Genomic DNA, 18314 nt, shown 5'->3' on the forward strand with positions numbered 1-18314 from the left:
CTATTTGGAAGCCAATAGTTACTGCAGTGGCTCATGCTGGGGTGGGATCAGGGAAGGGTTCCAGGAGGTGGAGTCTTCTAAACTGGGCCCTGAAGGTTGAGCAGGAGTTTGCCAGACAGGAGAAAAGGCAGAGGAAGGAGCATGGGCACAGACTGGATGACATGTGGCCTGTTCCCGCACAGGGAGTCCACTGGGCAGCTAGGGAAGTGATGAGGGTAAAAGGGCAGGGGTTAGTGCCAGCACACACAGGGCTTTCAAAAGAGAATGTCTGAGAAAAAGAACACTTGAAGGTAGAAACTTGAGTCCTTGGGGCTGGGGCTACAGGGTCATGTTAGCAGACAGAAACCTGGTATTTGGGGTAGAACGGGAACACTGCTGGAAATCTGTATGGCTTCAGATGTGGCCAAGCTTTCCTTGGTCTTAAGTAGAAGTCTGATCCAGTTCTGGGGGAACCCCTAGGTGGGAAGAGAAAGCAATTCTCAATTCCTAGACCCATAAGAAGGGATGGTTGTGGTGTTCACCAGCAGCATCCGGGATTAATTACCGAAGACCTCCATACCTCCCCCCAAACCTGGCTGTGGAGTCAGAAAGCAGACGATGCTCATGTCTAGGAGGGATAAAGAGCTTGAACTGGGAGATGGTATTAGGAGTTCGGCTCTGACAAAGTCATGCTTCCTCTCTGAAAGATGGAGATAACAACAGTGCCCAACTCAGGACTAAATGAGAGGGTGTCTTGGAGAACAGCTGGCACAAAGGAGGAGAAGCCACAACTGGTACCGGAACAAGGCAGTTTTAGCATATCCCATAGGCCAGGCCCTGGCCAGGGCTGTGTTTTAGAGGAAGTGTCAATCTCTCCTGGACACTGCTGGCAGAGCGAGCTTTCTACTGCATAGATGTGACCCACAATCTGCTCCTTAACTTTCCATGGTTCCCTGCTGTCCTCAAGAGAAAGCCTGAATTCTTTAACTTGAACAATAAGGCCCTGTATGTTCAGGCACCCATGGCCTTTCCCATCCTCACCTGAGACCTGTTACTGCTTCCCTGACTGCACCCGAGCCCCACTCCCCCAGAACCCTCAGCACCTTTAGCTTCTCTCGTAGTGCTCAGCTCTCTACCTGATTTTCACTTATCTGTCTTCCTCACAAGGTTATAAGGGGAGAACTCAATAAATACCTGCTGAATGAATGAATGAAAAGGGGGGCAGTTCTAAGAAAAAAGGGGTCACTGTACACTGGCCAAATGCCTTGACAGTTTTCTATCTCAGCAGGATAGGAATTATCAGTAACCATAATTCACGGATGAGGAAACTGAGGCTAAGGTCATCTCACAGCCTGACACTTAAATTCCTGAGCACCTGTGGGTGAGGCAGGCACTGTGTTGGGCCCTCACAGATGGTATCTGTGTGCCAGCTAAGAGCAACAGATACAAGGCCAAGCACACCAGATGACAGTTAAGGCCCTGAGACCTTGCAGAAGAGCTTAGACTTTTGGACTTCAGTTCTTCACAGAGCCGCTCAAGGGTTAAAGGAACTAATGTGTGCCAAGTGCCCAGCGTGGTGTCCAGTACACAGCATAGACATAGCAAGTATTTCATTCTAATCTTTGTCTTACGGATGGGAGACATAGGTGCAGAAAAGTTCCCTGAACTAAGACGGGGGTAGGACAGAGCCCTGTCCCTTCTTCCCTGACTTCAATAGCCAGTGTCCTTGTGCGAATTTGTGGTCCTGTGGGTCCCCTCAACCCAGAACGGACACACAGGAGGTGCCTGGCCAGGGCCTGTTGGATGCGGAGGCCCCAGACGGGAAGGTTGTAGTTTGAGACCACTGCAGTCAAGTTCTACTTAAGAAGCAGGAAGGGCCTCCTGAGGTCACCCCAGGGAAGTCCAAGAGGTTTAACCTGGGGTTCCAGCCTTCCCAAGGCCCATCAGTAACCCGTTCATTCCAGCTGCCTGTCCCCTTTTAGCCCTTACTTCTTTCTCTTGGGGGCTGGGATGTTGGAAAGAGGGTTTCTTGTGGGGCAGTGATGTCCAGAGGTCAGCTCTGGGAGTAACCATTGTGCCGGCGCGTCTTCATACCTTAATACCTTTATTTAACTGTCCCTTCTGGAGGCCTGGGGCTTCCTGAAGCAGGCACCTCATCCTTTGTCTTCCCAGCACACAGCATATTGCCCAGAATGCAGGAAATGGTTGCTGAATGAAGCAAGTGGGCAGGATTACATTTCAGGATTCATCAGGTGCTTAGTCTGTACAGGCCCCTAAAACTTACCTTTACGTTAGAGAGATCTCACAGCCACCCTGTGCATCGGAAGCCACAGACGAGGAAACTGAGGCTTGGGGCTGTAGAGTGGCTCAAGGCCAAACAGGGGCAGCTCTCAGGCCCTTTGGATGGTCTGTGGGAGAGTAAAAGGTTGAGAAGAGCCTTGATGAATTGGGGCAATTGGCAGGGTGTAATTGTCAGTCAGAAATGCTTAGCTCAGATTATTAGGTGTGAAGAAGGAAACAGTCAAAGCTTCCCTACTGAATTGCTCAGAAGGGGTTGGCAGGACTGACTCCTTAGCAGAACAAAGTCTGGTCCCTGTAGGGCAGGACCCTGGGGTGTAGACCCAGCTCTTCTCTGGCTGGTCCTAGTGCACAGAACACTGCTTTGCACTGGGAGCCTTCAGAGTACCTCAGAGGCCCCCTGGGGTCATAGTTGGAGGCGGGGCATTACTCTGGTTCCAGTGGGGAATCTACCCTCTAAGAAAGTCGGCTTGCTGTCTTGGCAGGGCCTGCATCCCAGCACTTACCGGTGTGCTAAGCCTGTTTGTTTACCTGTGTGCCTCCATGGCTGGACAGCCGGCCTTGGAGAGTAGGAGGTTAAGGGCATCCTGAGCTCCTAGCCTACCCGGGCCAGTCTGGGGGTGAAGGACGGAAAAGGCTGAAGGGTGGAGTTTAGGGACCCCTGTGCCGATGCCGTGCAGAGCAAGGCCAAAAGTGGCCTTTCTCCCAAGTGGGCTCACGGCTAACTGATAGAAGGGCTGCGGGTAAACACTCCACTGGGGCAATAATTATGCACATTTACTAAGCCCAGGGAGGAATGGTGGTCACGTGGCTCTCGAGGGCGGTGCCCTCAGCTTTGAGATGGAGTTAACTCTAATCACAGAAGGCTTTCTGGAGGAGGCGGGATTTTTATGGCGGTAGATCGTGGTTTTCTCTGAACAGCGAGGATGCCCTTAGCATTTTAGGTAACAGCTAGCTGCTGCGGTGAGCGTTTTGCCGGGGTACAGGCCCAGGGGGCGACGGAGTCAGACCGAATTGGGGGAAGGGTCTAGGGGGCCGGAGTCCCGGGGTGAGGCTGGGTTTGGGTTCCTTGACCTATCCTTGCGCCGTCTTTGATGATTGGACGCATCGCGGCCGCTTTAGGCCAGGGCTGCGGGGCCCGGGGCGCTGGGTGCAGGCCTCGAGGTCCAAGGCGCCCTGGGAGCAGACAACACCGGGCGGAAGATTTGGCCATTAGGCCTTGTTGGGCCAGCCGGGCGGTCCGCCCTCCCAACGCAGTTCCGCCGGGGTCCCGAAGCCCGGCTCGCAGGGGCGAGGCGCGCGCTCCCGGGGGAATCAGGGCTGCCGAGACGGCGGCCTGCGCTGGGCGGCTGTGGCACGAGAGGGCCATCTGCCTGGGTGCGGAGAACTGCAGCGTCCGCGGTGCGAGACGCGGCCCCTCCGGGCCCCCAGCCCGCGTCCCCTGCCCCGCGCGCACACACCTACTGACGCCCGCCCGCGCCCGCGGCCCGAGTCCCCGTGCCAGGCCCAGACCCAGACTAGGCGCGGGAGGCGGTGCAGGGATTAGTGGACCCCTCCCCCCAGCGCTCCCCTCGCCCCGCCCGAGGCAGCGAGGACCCCTGGGCCCGGGGGTGGTGAGGGAGCTTCGTCCCGGCGGTGCCCCGGGCTGGGGACACGGCCTCACTGGGCGGGGGCCGCACGGCGGCAGGCCGAGGTGCGGGCGCGCTGTCAGGCTGCTGCCCGGCTCCGGTGCGGGGGGTGGGCTCAGCGCGGGGGTCGCCTGGCCTCATCCCCCGGCCGAGGCTACGGCAGGGCAAGCAGTGCCCGGGCGGGTAACCCGACCCGACCCGGCTCCCGGTCGCCGCTCACCCCGCAAGGCCGGGCAGGGGGAGGGAGAGAAATGGGGGGGAGGGGGAAGGGAAGGGGTGGTGGGTGAGGGGCTGTGGGGACCGCAGGGCCGAGTCTCCGGCCTGTCTGCGTTGCTCTAGGGCGGCTGCCAGTGTTGCCCGGGACGAGCCAGCCCCCTGCCTCGCGGGCGTCGGGCCTGCGGCAGGAGGGAGCCCTGAGGCTGCACAAGCTTGGCTCGGGGAGGCAGACCCGAGCTGCTGCCTCCATTTTGTTTCCTGCTCAGCTTGGTCTGTAGTGGTGGTGGTGTGGGTTTGGGGTGCGGCCGGGCAGGGGGTTCACCTGCGGCCGCGTCTGCTCGGGGCCTGAGGCCTCGAAGACCCCAGCCCAAGCCCCCAGGTGAGCCCCGCGGTAGGAGGGGGGTTGCCTCGGCCTCGGGCCGAGCCGAGCGGGCTGAGGGCAGGTGCCCAGTGGATGGGGAGCCGGGCTGTAACCTAAGATGGAGGTCGGGACTGACGCGGGCCCGAGCGGGGCTGGCGGGGCGGTCGGACAGGCCTCAGCCGGGCCAGGTGCCGCCGGGGTTGGGGCTCGAGCTGGGTAGGGTGCTGGAGCCGTGTGCAGCTCGGGGCCGGCGCAGCGCCCCGAGGTAGGTGAGGGGATCTGAGTGCCACCCACGACGCCCGCAGGCCCAGACACTCCGGGGAGGCGCGCGAGGCCCCTGGGGAGCCTGCCTCAGGCCCCGCCCGGGCAGCCGGGCCGGCCCGTAGGCCCGGGCCGCGAGCGGGCGCGCAAGGGGAGGGGAGGGGGCGGCAGCGGCGGCTCCGCTGATTGGGCGGCGCGCTCGCGAGCCCGACTTCACCCGCCCTGAACCCCGAAGAGTGAGGCGAGGGAGCGCGCGCGCGGTGGGGGAAGGGGTGCGCGCGCACTCGGTGCCCCAGCCGCACGCGGGCCGGCGCGAGGCGCTGGGTCGCACGCGCCGCCGCGGGGGCGCGCGTGGTGGGGGTGTGAGGAGGAGGAGGAGGCGGCGGCGGAATAGGCCGGGGCAGGTCGCGCTCGCTGCCTTCTCCCCTGAAGAGAGACGCGGGGGGAGGGGGGGTGCGGCGAGCGGCTCCGCTCTCTCCCCAAGGCTCCGCTCGCGCCCCAGTGTAATGAGGGTCACCCCCTCCCCCCAGCCGGCCCGGGAGGGGGCGCGGGGCACGGTAACTAGTGCGCTGGGGTGGGTGGCGGGCAGGCGCGAGGAGGAGGGAGGAGGTGGCCGGGCGGGGAAGATGGTGGTGGCCGTGAGGTGAGGGGCGCGGGGGAGGGCCGGGCGCGGCGCGGTGTTGGTGGCCCGCGGCGTTGTAGCCGCGGGCCCCCTCCCCCTCCATCACTACCAGCCGGGCTCAGGCCTAGCCGGCCCGGCCGCCGCGAACTTCCTCCCGGCGCGGCCCGTGCCCCGCCGGCCTCCCGCGCGCACCTCGGCCTCCGCCTCCCCTCAGGTAGCCGGCTGGTGGGCGCGGGGCCGGCTGCCCTCCTGCAGCAAACTTTGCTTGCTGCTTAATATTGATGAGTGCGATCGGCTCGGCCAGGGGGTGCTGCCGCGGCTGCGGGAAGGAGCGCGGCCCGGGCAGGCGGCGGCGGCGTCGGCAGCAGCCATGTTTGTCAAGCTGTAGCAGCTGCTGCTACCCTGACTCGGCTTCACCGGCTGCCTCCGTGTCTCTCCCCTTGCCGCGTCCCGGCCTCTGGGCCCTGCAGCCGTGGACCGAGCAGTCCTGCAGTCTGGAAGCCGAGGTTCGGGGTGCACCCGCTTCGGCCGACTCGCCTGCGGCCTGGGCACGGCCGCTGCAAGGGCTTCAGCGCCGGCTGGGCGCAGGGTGCAGCGCTATTGTGACCGCTGCGCCCGAGCGAGCCAGGAAGGAGGGGGGGTAACCTTTTTGTGCAGCGTCCGGGAGCCCCCCTCGAACCCTGCAGCCCCCTCCCTTTTGGAGATCCGGCCGCTGGACCCCCCCAGCGGGGGATGGGGAGGACGATTCCTGTTTGAGATTTAGGAATTTCTCCTGCCAAAGGGATTTTAATTTTAGTTCGGCCCAACTGTCCACCAGTCTGCAGTGCAGGAAAAAGGGACGGGCTGTTTGCATGTGGCAAGATCTGCCCAGCTCCGGGAAGATGGAGTTTGCGGAGGCTCACCGAGGCCATTTTTCCATCGTCAGCTGGGGAACTTTTTCCGCCCATGGAAGTGCAGCAGAAAGGCATCGAGGCCACTAGGCCTTGAGAAGTGGCTGCCATTTTGAAGATAAGAGTCAAATGGCCTATAAACTCCGATTAATTGCTGTTTTTGGATTCCAGGTTGATGCTGGCCCAGGATGGATCAGACCTGTGAACTATCTAGAAGAAATTGTCTGCTGCCCTTTTCCAATCCAGTGAATTTAGATGCCCCTGAAGACAAGGACAGCCCTTTCGGTAATGGTCAATCCAATTTTTCTGAGCCACTTAATGGGTGTACTATGCAGTTATCGACTGCCAGTGGAACATCCCAAAATGCTTATGGACAAGATTCTCCATCTTGTTACATTCCACTGCGGAGACTACAGGATTTGGCCTCCATGATCAATGTAGAGTATTTAAATGGGTCTGCTGATGGATCAGAATCCTTTCAAGACCCTGAAAAAAGTGATTCAAGAGCTCAGTCGCCAATTGTTTGCACTTCCTTGAGTCCTGGTGGTCCAACAGCACTTGCTATGAAACAGGAACCCTCTTGTAATAACTCCCCTGAACTCCAGGTAAAAGTAACAAAGACTATCAAGAATGGCTTTTTGCACTTTGAGAATTTTACTTGTGTGGACGATGCAGATGTAGATTCTGAAATGGACCCAGAACAGCCAGTCACAGAGGATGAGAGTATAGAGGAGATCTTTGAGGAAACTCAGACCAATGCCACCTGCAATTATGAGCCTAAATCAGAGAATGGTGTAGACGTGGCCATGGGAAATGAACAAGACAGCACACCAGAGAGTAGACACGGTGCAGTCAAATCGCCATTCTTGCCATTAGCTCCTCAGACTGAAACACAGAAAAATAAGCAAAGAAATGAAGTGGACGGCAGCAATGAAAAAGCAGCCCTTCTCCCAGCCCCCTTTTCACTAGGAGATACAAACGTTACCATAGAAGAGCGATTAAACTCAATAAATTTATCTTTTCAGGATGATCCAGACTCCAGTACCAGTACATTAGGAAACATGCTAGAATTACCTGGAACTTCATCATCATCTACTTCACAGGAATTGCCATTTGTAAGCAGTTTTTGGTACAACTTAAATATATACATAAATGTATATATACAGGCAACTTAGGGGAAACCTAACTAATTGGTTTTTGGTTGCTTATCAGTTCACGGCTGAGAGCCTATTGCTAATGATAGGCTTTTTGGGGAGATTTTACTTTGATTTTTAAATTTATCTCTGTTGTATGATCGTTCTTTTCAGATTTTTCCAATTAGCTTTCCATCGAGGAGGACTGGCTAAGAGTTAAACCTTTACGGCATTTGATTGAGTTCCGATTTTATTTTTCAGGTGGAGGTATACATTTGTTTAGTTTTGTTTTGTTTTTGCTTTTTTAAATGCTTTGGCTTGCTGGTATCATGAGTACAGGTGAACCAGTTAATTTCCTGGAGTCCTTTTTTTTTTTTTTTACACAAGGCATGGCTTATTTTTTCAGTTGATGGGGTGACTCTTGCTTCAGTTTGGAGTGCATTTTAGGTACAAATTGAAAGTAGCTAAGATGAGAAGACCTTGGACATCAGTCAAAATTTAAATTAGGCCAGTTTTTCTGAACTACCTGTTGTGAAGGTATAGCACCCTACGCTTTAGATAAATGCCACCATCAGAGTAGGTTCTTGAGCCATTTTTAGTTTTGAAGTTTATGTATGTATACATTGTGTGGTACATGTAGGTGTATAGAAATAGAAGGAAATCTAATTTGAGTTATTCAGTAGTGCTGTGTACTGTTGTTAAAGAGTCGTAAATGATAAAGTTCCTTTTTATTTGATCTTTTGCAGAATTTCTTAATCAGAATGATCACTTGACTTCTTTTAGTCTCAGTTTCATCACCTTTAAAATCAAACTTCTTGGTTGTTAAAAGATACTCCTCAGTTTTAAATACTTGATTCTGATTTTGTTTCTGTCCAGATGTATTGTTAGGTTATCTGTAATGTCACCACAGAGGATCTCCCCACTCCCTGATGTCTCTGAATCTCTAAAGATTTAATCAGAACAAATTTTATGTGGTGATTGTTTTGAGTGCATTAAACATTCACGTTATCATATAGCCTTGATGTTCTTCAAAGTCACAGAGAATGTGGGTGTGTCGCTTTTGTTTTTTGATTCATACATGAAATAATGCTTTAGTACTCCTTGGTTTCTTGGCAGCTGCAGATTTTAAAAATTTGTTTTGGTAGTTATCTTGAGTCTGTATTGTCCTAGGTATTTTTTAGGGTGGATAGGTTGTGTTGGCAGCTTAGACAAATCCTTTTTCTTGGGTTCACATTGAAATTATTTTATTTTTAGTTTTGCCTTTGTATTTACATAGAACCCTAAATCTGACAGTGGGGATAGATAATTCTGTAGAAGCGTATATATAGAAATAAAAATCTGTTTGTTTCTCATCAGAAGAGTTGTCAGTGGAGTATTGGCTCTGTTATAAACAATTGAAAGTATTGGAGCCTATAGACAGTGTGTTAGGGTATCTAAACTGGGAGTTAAAAAACTTGCGTAAATAGAATTTTTTTTTTTCTGGCAGAAAGTCAAAATTGCTTAAAGATTTTATGGGCTTGAAGAGGCAAGTAACCTGTTTATTTTAGGCCTTTGGTTTAAGGTCGTGGATGCAATCTGTATCTTTCATTTTTGCCTTTGATATTTTTTAACTGAAGATTTGAAAAAGTCAGATTGATCCGAGAATGCAAATTCAGCTGAACAATATAGTTTGGGAAAGGTGTAATTAAAAATAATTCTATATGGTCACACACTGTTAGTACATACAGACCATTCTCAGTTGATAGGTTGAGAGAGCAGGTTTAGAGCATTTACTCTGCATTAGATTCTGTGCTCAGGGCTGGAAATTTTACCTCATTTTATATTTTTTTTAAGATTTTATTTTTTTGAGAGAGCACGAGCGAGTGCAGGAGCAGAGGGAGAGGGAGAGAAATCCCAAGCAGACTCAGCACTAGCATGAAGCCAATTGTGGGGCTTGATCTCAGGACCTGAGATCATGACCTAAGTGGAAACCAGGAGCTGGTGGCTCGACTGACTGAACCACCCAGGCTCCTCAGGGCTGGAAATTTTAGAAAATCATTAGCAAATGCTATTTGTCTTTTTGTTCTGTCTGTGATATTATGATAGAATAAGATTCTCTTATTATGTGGCAGTCAGAGTAGTTGTTAGGATTATATACTTCCTGTCTAGAATTAGAGAAAGACACATGATTCAAGATCATATTGTCTGTTGTTTTGTGTATCTAGATATAAGCAGAATGTTTGCCTCCTGTCATAAATAAGCAGCCTCATCAGTTTATCCTTATGTGCTTTTTTTTTTTTTTAAGATTTTATTTATTTATTTGAGAGAGAGTGAGAGAGAGCCCATGCACAAGTAGGGGGGAGAGGCAGAGTGAGAAGCAGACTCCCCACTGAGCAGGGACCCTGGTGCGGGGCTCTATCCCAGGACCCCAGGATCATGACCTGAGCCGAAGGCAGACATTTAACCACCTGAGCCACCCAGGCTCCCCCCTTATGTGCTTTTAAGTTATTTTGTCTGAATATAGTGATGTGAAATGATTGTCATAGTTAATAGTCCTGACTTGATGCTTTTATATTTAATTGGGTTGACACCTTCTAATTCTTGCCACTGAACATATATCTATTAGTGTACAGTGCTTCATAATATGTGGGTGCTTGGTAAAATATTGAAGGAAGGTTGGTCCCAGAGCTACAAGTTTAAACAGGCAATAACTTAGAGCTTATTAAGGGCTTTGGTTTGTATTGTCTCATTGGGTCTTCATAGCCTTGTAGTAAAAAGAGATGACATGAATGACATAGGTCTTCCTTGAAGGCACTTGAGATTATTAGAGACAAGACGGAAACCCTTGAAATCATAGAATTATCTCAGTACTCTTTGTATTCTGTAGTGACTTCTGATCGTCTCTGACACTGTTGGCTGGGCCTGGTTGACTCACTAGGCTGATTTGTAGCAGTTGTTTGTTTTCTACTCTTTCCTTACTTACATATTTTATGGAGATACTATATTATGGTGGTATTCATGAATTTAGGGATAGTCAAAACTCTTAGGACGTAGCTGGCTTAGGCGCAGCTGATGTACATATTGTACTTTTCTCTAAAGATCATTGGGAATGAATCCACTTAAAACAAAAACTTCATAAAAAGGAGAAAAGTGTTTATGTAGGATTTTATATTGAAAAGTTAAGAATTATGAAAATAAATATTTTAAACCTGTAACAAAAGCTTGGTTATGATGGCAGCTGTTTATTTTAATAAGGCAAGAATCAAATAGATTAAAAGAAATTTTGTCCATTGAAATTGTACAATAGGGAGATGACATACATTAATTTGCTTCACTCTCATCATGATCATAAAGAGGATGAATTTTTGTAAAATAGTTAAGGATTTAATCAGTTTTAGTAAGGTTCTCTTTTAGAAACGTAGGCTCTGGAAAATTTCAAGCATGTACCAAAGAAGAGAGAACAGTAGAAATTCGCAAGTATGTACCCAGTTTAAAAAATAACTGATATTTGGGGCGCCTGGGTGGTGCAGTCATTAAGCGTCTGCCTTCAGCTCAGGGCGTGATCCCAGCGTTCTGGGATCGAGCCCCACGTCAGGCTCCTCAGCTAGGAGCCTGCTTCTTCCTCTCCCACGCCCCCTGCTTGTGTTCCCTCTCTCGCTGGCTGTCTCTGTCAAGTAAATAATAAAATCTTAAAAAAAAAAACAACTGATATTTTACCAATCTTGTTTTATCTTCCCTCCATTGTGTTGTTCACTTATATTTCTTACTCCTTTGATGTTTATCATGTCACTCTTTGAGTCTTCTGCCCTATTATTGTTGTCAGTTGTCTTTTGTTTACTGGTTGACCTAGATCATCCTTAGCCTTGCCTGTAATCAGAGTGGTTTTTCTTTATTCACGTTGACTTTAAGAAACACAGCATCTTTGGGCGCCTGGGTGGCTCAGGTGGTTAAGCCTTCGGCTTGGGTTGTGGTCCCAGGGACCTGGGATCAAGCCAGGTGTCAGGCTCCCCTTGGTGGGGAGCCTGCTTATCCCTCTCCCTCTGCCTGCTGCTCCCCCTGCTTGTGCGCGCTCTCTGTCTCTCTCTAATAAATAAAATCTTAAAAAAAAAATAGCATCTTTTCACCAGACTTGTTTGCAGTGTAATTGTAATTGACAATATAATGTTAGTTCTTTCATTAGGTGGAGGTAGACACCATATTGTCCATAGGAAGACATTTGAATGGAAACTTTTTATTTTTTTAAAAGATTTTATTTATTTATTAGAGAGTGAGTGCATCCCCTGGAGACTTTTTTTTTTTTTTTTAAGATTTATTTATTTGAGAGCACACTCCTGCTGGGGAAGCAGGTGGAGGGAGGGGCAGAGGGAGAGTGAGAGAGAATCCCAAGCAGACTCCCTAACTGTGCTTGGAGGAGCCTGACTCTTGGCTGGATCTCATGACCCTGAGATCATGACCTGAGCTGATATTAAGAGTGGGATGCTTCACTGACTGGGCCACCCAGGTGCCCCTGAATGGAGACTTTTTTGCCATTTAAAAATAGATATGTTGGGGGCGCCTGGGTGCCTCAGTTGGTTAAGTGTCTGCCTTCAGCTCAGGTCATGATCCCAGGGTCCTGGGACTGAGCCCCGCCTCGAGCCCCTGCTTCTCCCCCCCCCCCCCCCCCGCCCACGTATGCTCTCTCACTATCTCTTTCTTTCAAATAAATAAAATCTTAAAAAAATATAAAAATAGGTATTTTGATGGTGTAACAATTCCATACAATCTTGGGGGTTCAGAAAGTACTCAAAGTCACCCCCTCTGCTGTGTTCTATGCTGTGGATGATAAGTGGTTAAAGAGTTGAGTGGAGAAATGAGTGAAACCTAGAGTAGTCAGGGCTTCAAGGAAGAAGTGGAACTTGAATTGGTCTTGGTTGGGTTTGGTTAGGTTTAGAAAGGTATTTTGGATGCGGAGAATTAAATGAACATAGTACTTTCAGGGGGTATTTGTGGGGAATTGGTTGGGTAGGATGGGTGTGGTCAGGTAAGAGGGCCTAGAAATCTGGACTGTGACATTTGGTGTTGAAGTGATAGTATTGGGAGCCAGCAAGGGATTTTAGCTGAGAAGTGATATGAAATCTATGTTTGGAAAACTTAGGCTGTGGAAGAGTAGAAGCAACATTAGGATGTAGGAGTCTGTTGCAATAGTATTTAAAACTTAGACTTGGGCAGAATCAGTAGTAGAAAGAAGGGGGGGGCGATTGTTAAAAAGATTATTTCAGAGGAGGGAAATTGGCAGTCCTTTTGGGCTACCTGGATTGGAGGCAAAATTGGAGTCTGGATTTGAGGAAAGAAGAGGTGAATGCAGATATCATGTAAGGCTTTTGTTGGTGCCTGAGACAATGATTCTTCAGGGATTCTCTCCTCTGCTCTCATCATCACAGCAATTCTCTATTCTCTCCTTTCCTGTCCCGGAAGAAAATAGATCCTATCTCCATGCCTCTCAGGTTCTGCTTTTTGATTCCTTCCTTGCTGGAGGACCTTATGTTTCTCATTATTCTTTCCTCTTTTCCTCTGGAGTCTTTATTCTCTAACTTTCTAATATATTACTTTTTCTTCCTAAAAATAGGATGACATCTTCCTATTCTGAAGGAATCTTTGTGTATCTTATAGTCCCTCCAATGATCTTTCCTGTTTATGGTGAATTTCTTTAAAGAGTTATCTGCTTTGTTTACCTCTCCTTAATGCTCTGTGGATTGGTTTTATATCTTCCTGTCTGCTGCAGCTGTCCTTTTGTAAGTCACAGATGATACTTCCAGTACTCACTATATTAGATTTGCAGCATTTGACTACCACTCCTTTATTTATTTATTTATTTATTTATAAAGATTTTATTTATTTATTTGACAGAGAGGCAGCCAGCGAGAGAGGGAACACGAGCAGGGGGAGTGGGAGAGGAAGAAGCAGGCTCCCAGTGGAGGAGGGAGCCCAATGCGGGGCTTGATCCCAGAACCCTGGGATCACCCCCTGAGCCGAAGGCAGTTGCTTAACGACTGAGCCACCCAGGCGCCCCTGACTACCACTCCTTTCAACAGTCCTCTTTGACTGCTTGTTCTCTTTTCTTCCTCTTTCATTTTCCAGTCTCACCCACTTTCATGGATTCACTTCACTGCTACTCTGCTGTGTGAAAATGCTCTTGACCGGACTTCTGAGCTTCAGACCAAGAAATTCTAGTCACTAACCCACCTTTTCTTCTACCTATATCATATGCACTTGGAAACCTATCCCCCTTTTTTTTTTTCTTTTAAAGATTTTATTTATTTGACAGAGACAGACACAGTGAGAGAGGGAACACAAGCAGGGGGAGTGCGAGAGGGAGAAGCAGGCTTCCCACTGAGCAGGGAGCCCGATGCGGGGCTCCATCCCAGGACCCTGGGATCATGACCTGAGCCGAAGCCCCAAGGAAACCTATCCCTTATATTGCCAAACGTGCATTTTCTTCTGTGTTAATGATGGCATCATCCTCCTGTTCATTTCAGGGGTGGAAACTTTGGAGTAACTAACTCAATTATGTGATCAAACCACATTTGAGTGCTTCCTCTGTGCCAGGCACTGCTAGTATTAAAAAAAAAAAAAGAGATAAGACAGTTTTTAGGAAACTTTACTGTTTAAGGACACGCCTGGGTGGCTCAGTCGTTAAGCGTCTGCCTTCGGCTCAGTTCGTGATCCCAGGGTCCTGGGATCGAGCCCCGCATCGGACTCCCTGCTCAGCGGGAAGCCTGCTTCTTCCTCTTGCACTCCCCATGCTTGTGATCCCTCTCTCGCTGACTGTCTCTGTCAAATAAATAAAATCTTAAAAAAAAAAACAAAAAAAAACCTTTACTGTTTAAGGAAGACAAATGTAAACAATGACAGTACAGAATACTAAGTGGTCTGATAGGTGTTAGAGATACAGTACTGTGGCATGTCTGGAGTAATCAGGAAGAACTTCACAGAGGGGTTATGCATAATTGACCAGAGACATGCCAGTAAGTAAGGAGGAATAGCATATACAAATGCCAAATTCTTTGATAGGGATCTGGGGAGGAGTGGGCTTGTCAGGAGGCAAAGTATAAAGATAGGCCTTGTATGCCATCCTTGAAGTCAACTTTTTTTTTTTAAGTTTTTTTAAAGATTTATTTATTTGGGGGAGAGAGGTACGTACACGAGTAAGGGGAGGGGCAGAGGGAGAGGGACAGCAGACTCCCTGCTGAACGGGGAGCCCGACCCAGGGCTTGATGCCAGAACTCTGAGATCATGACCTGAGCCGAAGTCAGGCGCTTGACCGACTGAGGCATCCAGGCGCCCCTTTTAAAAAGTTAAATTTAAATGTAAGTGGTCTCTGCAGTCTGTGGGGCTTGAACTCACAACCATAAGATCAAGAGTTGCTTGCTCTTCGGACTAAGCCTGCCAGGCGCCCTAATATGTGATTTCTAATTTATACAAATTCTCCAGCTTTTTCATTTCTTCCTTTCCATTCTACTATGAGGCTTTTACCACTGATCTTCGTATAGTTTTTCTTTCCAGTCTCTCTTACCCAAAATTACCTCTGACTTCCAAAATGAGAAATACTAGGTCCCTGGTTAAAGCTTTACCTCCAATGAATGCCTCACTTTTTCTCCTATTTGCTTAACAAATGAAGTCCATACTCAGTCCCTCTTTGATAGGACCCTTTCCTGACTTTCTGAAATCTCATATGCTATACCCAACGGGTTCTGGGTTCAGCCAGACTGCACTAGTAGTGGTGGTTTGCTTCACACTTACCCCTGGGTCATGCCTTTATCCTCCTGGTCTGATCATCTTTGCATATTAACAGTAGGTAACATGGTGCCTTCTTTGTAGTGACTGAGTCAAAGAAAGAGTGGATGGTACAGTGGTACCTGTTGGGAGGGGAGTAAATTTTAGGTAGGAAAGTGGTGAGTAGACTGTCAGCTCTCATCCTCCATGTACCAGATTTCAAAACTTAAGAGTTTTTTTTTTTTTTGACTTTATCTCCTCGCGCACTCAATTTCTAAGGCCTTTGATTTTGAGTTCCTTAATATCTGAAGCATTCATTTTTCTCACCATTCTTACTTTCAGTCTTTTAATTGTGGATATTAAATCATAATGGTTTTACATTGAACAGATAATCTGAGTGTATACTGTGCTTCCTGTTTAGCTGGAGAAGTCCCTTTAGTCTCTGAGGCCCAGTTCCTAATCTCTAAATTGGGGCTAGTACCTTACTTACGGGGTTTGAGAGTGTGCAACAAGATAATTTATGTGAAGCAGCTTGATGGTGTTAGTTCCGAAGTAGGTGCTCAGTAAGTGATGCTTATATGCCAAGAACTGAACACATTTGCAAGAGTTTGTCGTGAATTTTGAGAAATATATCTCTGCATTTTTGCTTTTTTCTCTATTCTTCCAAGCACTTCTGCTTTAACTTGCTAAATAAGGATATTAACTACCATTGACAGTTTCTGTTTCTTTTTAATAATCAGGAGAATTTTATCCATTTTTGCTTGATAATCAGAATTTAATTTGCAGTAGGATCAGGATCTTTCTGTACTCCATCTATTAAGTGGTATAACCTTATTATGTTGTTGCATTTTGCTGGTTGTCTGTCATCACTGTGTATATAAATGTTCCATCTCTATCCCCTGGTTTTCATGGGAGCCCTTTGAAAGAAGAGCCCATCTCTTGCGGTGGTGTGTTTTATTTTCATTGAATGATTGTTTCTTAAACTTTTTAAATGATCTCAAGTGTAGCCTTCTGAATAAATGGCTATAATTCTTTTTAGTTAGAAAAGTAATAGATGGGGGCATGTGGGTGGCTTAGTTGGTTAGATATCTGACTGGATCTCAGTTCAGGTGTTGATCTCAGGGTCCTGAATTCAAGCCCCAAGTTGGACTCCACGCTGGGCGTGGAGCCTACTTAAAAAAAAAAAAAAAAAAAAAGGGCGCCTGGGTGGCTCAGTTCGTTAAGCCACTGCCTTTGGCTCAGGTCATGATCCTGGAAATCCAGGATCGCGTCCCGCATTGGGCTCCCTGCTCAGCAGGGAGTCTGCTTCTCTCTCTGACCATTCCCCCGTCGTGCTCTCTCTCTCATTCTCTCTCTCAAATAAATAAAATCTTTAAAAAAAAAAAAAAAGAGAAAAGGTAATAAGGTGTCATGGTAAAAAAAGTTAAACTTAAAAATGGAATGTAAAAGTCTCTATCACCCCTCTATACTTCATTTGCACTCTTGATATACTATTAGAATTTTCTTTATATATGTACCTTTTTAAAATATTTTGGTAATGTAGGTGGCCTGAGTATGTATTATTCGATACCTTTGTTAATATGTTAAGGACATATTTTCATATGAGCATGTACATAAATCTCCAGTGTTTTTTATTATCGACATTTTTACTGAGATAAATGTAGATTTACAGTTTTAAGAAATAATACAGAGCTATCTCTTACACATTTTGCCTGGTTTTGCGATGCTAATGTTTTGTGAAGACGTCTAATATTACAGCCAGGATGTTGATGTTAATATAATCCACCAGTCTTGTTCAGGTATCCCTAGTTTTTATTTTTCATGTTTTTCCCCCCAAAGGAAAATTCTGTATTTCTAAAAAGATATGTTCCCGATGTCTCCAGTTTTACCTGTACTCATTTTGTGTCGTGTATAATATATACACTATATATATGAAGTTCCGTACATTTTTCTCAGCTGTGTGGATTGGTTCGTGTGTGTACCACCACAGTCAAGATACTGAATAGTTTCAGCACCATGGGATCTCTCCTCTGGCCTTTTTATATCATATCCATCTCCTTTCTTGAAGCTCCTTTTCCAGCTTTTGCTAACTATTAAATCTGTCCTTTGTAAAATTTTGTTATTTCGAAAATGTTACGTAAAGGGTATCATACAGTATATAGTTTTTTGGGATTGGGTTTTTTCACTTACATATATGTAAGTCCCTGGAGGTTCATTCAGTTTATTAAGTGGATTAATATTTTATTCCTTTTTATTACTAAATAGGATTCCATAGAATGTATATACCACAGTTTAACCATGCACCTGTTAAAGGACATTTGGCCTTATTCTAGCTTTCGGCTTTTAGAAGTAAAAGTGCTGTGAACAATTGTATACAGGTTTTTGGTAAACATAAGTCTTCATTTCTCTCGGATAAATGCCCAAGAGTTATAATTGCTGAATCATATGTTAGTGACATGTTTAGTTTTATAAGAAGCTGCCAAGCTGATTTCCAGAGTGATGGTATCATTTACATTCTCTGCAGCACTGTATGAGGGATGCAGTTCTTTGCATCATTGCCATCATTTGATGTTGTCGTTATTTCTCTTCTTTTCTTTTTAAGATTTTTAAGTAATTTCTTCATCTCCCATGGAGCTTGAATTTACAACCACAGATCGAGTCACATGTTCTACCGACTGGGCCAGGCAGCCGCCCCTTTTTTCTTTTTCTCTTTCTCCTCTTCTTTTTCATTCATTCGTTCATTCATTCATCTCCAGTGTAATTAATGTACAGTGTTGTGTTAATTTGAGGGGTACAATATAATGATTTAGCAATTCTTTTTTTTATTTTTTTAAGATTTTACTTATTTATTTTGAGACGGAGCCCATGGACATGAGCCGGGAGGGGGGGTGGGAGGGGCAGAAGGAGGAGAGAGAATCTCAAGCCGACTCCACACTGAGTACAGAGTCCTAGGCAGACTCCATCTAACAGTCTGATGATGAACCGATTGAGCCACCCAGGTGCCCCTAGTGATTCAACAATTCCATAAATTAGTGTTCATCATGTTAAGTGTTCTCTTAAGCTCCTTAACCCATTTTACCCATCCCCTACCATATCTGTCTGGTAACCATCCGTTTGTTCTCTCTGTTTAAGAGTCGAGTCTTTTGTCTCTTTTCCTTTGTTATATTGTTTCTTTTTTTTTTTTTTTTTTAAAGA

The 18314-nt window shown here is 47.4% G+C and overlaps 1 protein-coding gene across 14 annotated transcripts in view; it reads left to right on the top strand.

Annotated features, from left to right (window-relative positions):
- Nucleotides 1-4217: 4217 nt before the first annotated feature.
- The window catches only part of NSD1 (nuclear receptor binding SET domain protein 1), a 146917-nt gene continuing 132820 nt past the window's right edge, over nt 4218-18314 (top strand). For 2 of the 14 annotated variants that reach the window (XM_057312358.1, XM_044388601.3), the window contains exons 1-3: nt 5082-5300; nt 6427-6540; nt 7281-7370. In XM_057312358.1, the coding sequence (XP_057168341.1) occupies nt 6511-6540; nt 7281-7370 (120 nt within the window). In that variant the 5' untranslated portion in view covers nt 5082-5300; nt 6427-6510. The other 12 variants (XM_048224250.2, XM_057312356.1, XM_048224251.2 and 9 more) reach the window with 12 other exon arrangements.

The sequence above is a fragment of the Ursus arctos genome, unplaced genomic scaffold (assembly GCF_023065955.2).
Source record: "Ursus arctos isolate Adak ecotype North America unplaced genomic scaffold, UrsArc2.0 scaffold_15, whole genome shotgun sequence".
Taxonomy (NCBI): Eukaryota; Metazoa; Chordata; class Mammalia; order Carnivora; family Ursidae; genus Ursus; species Ursus arctos.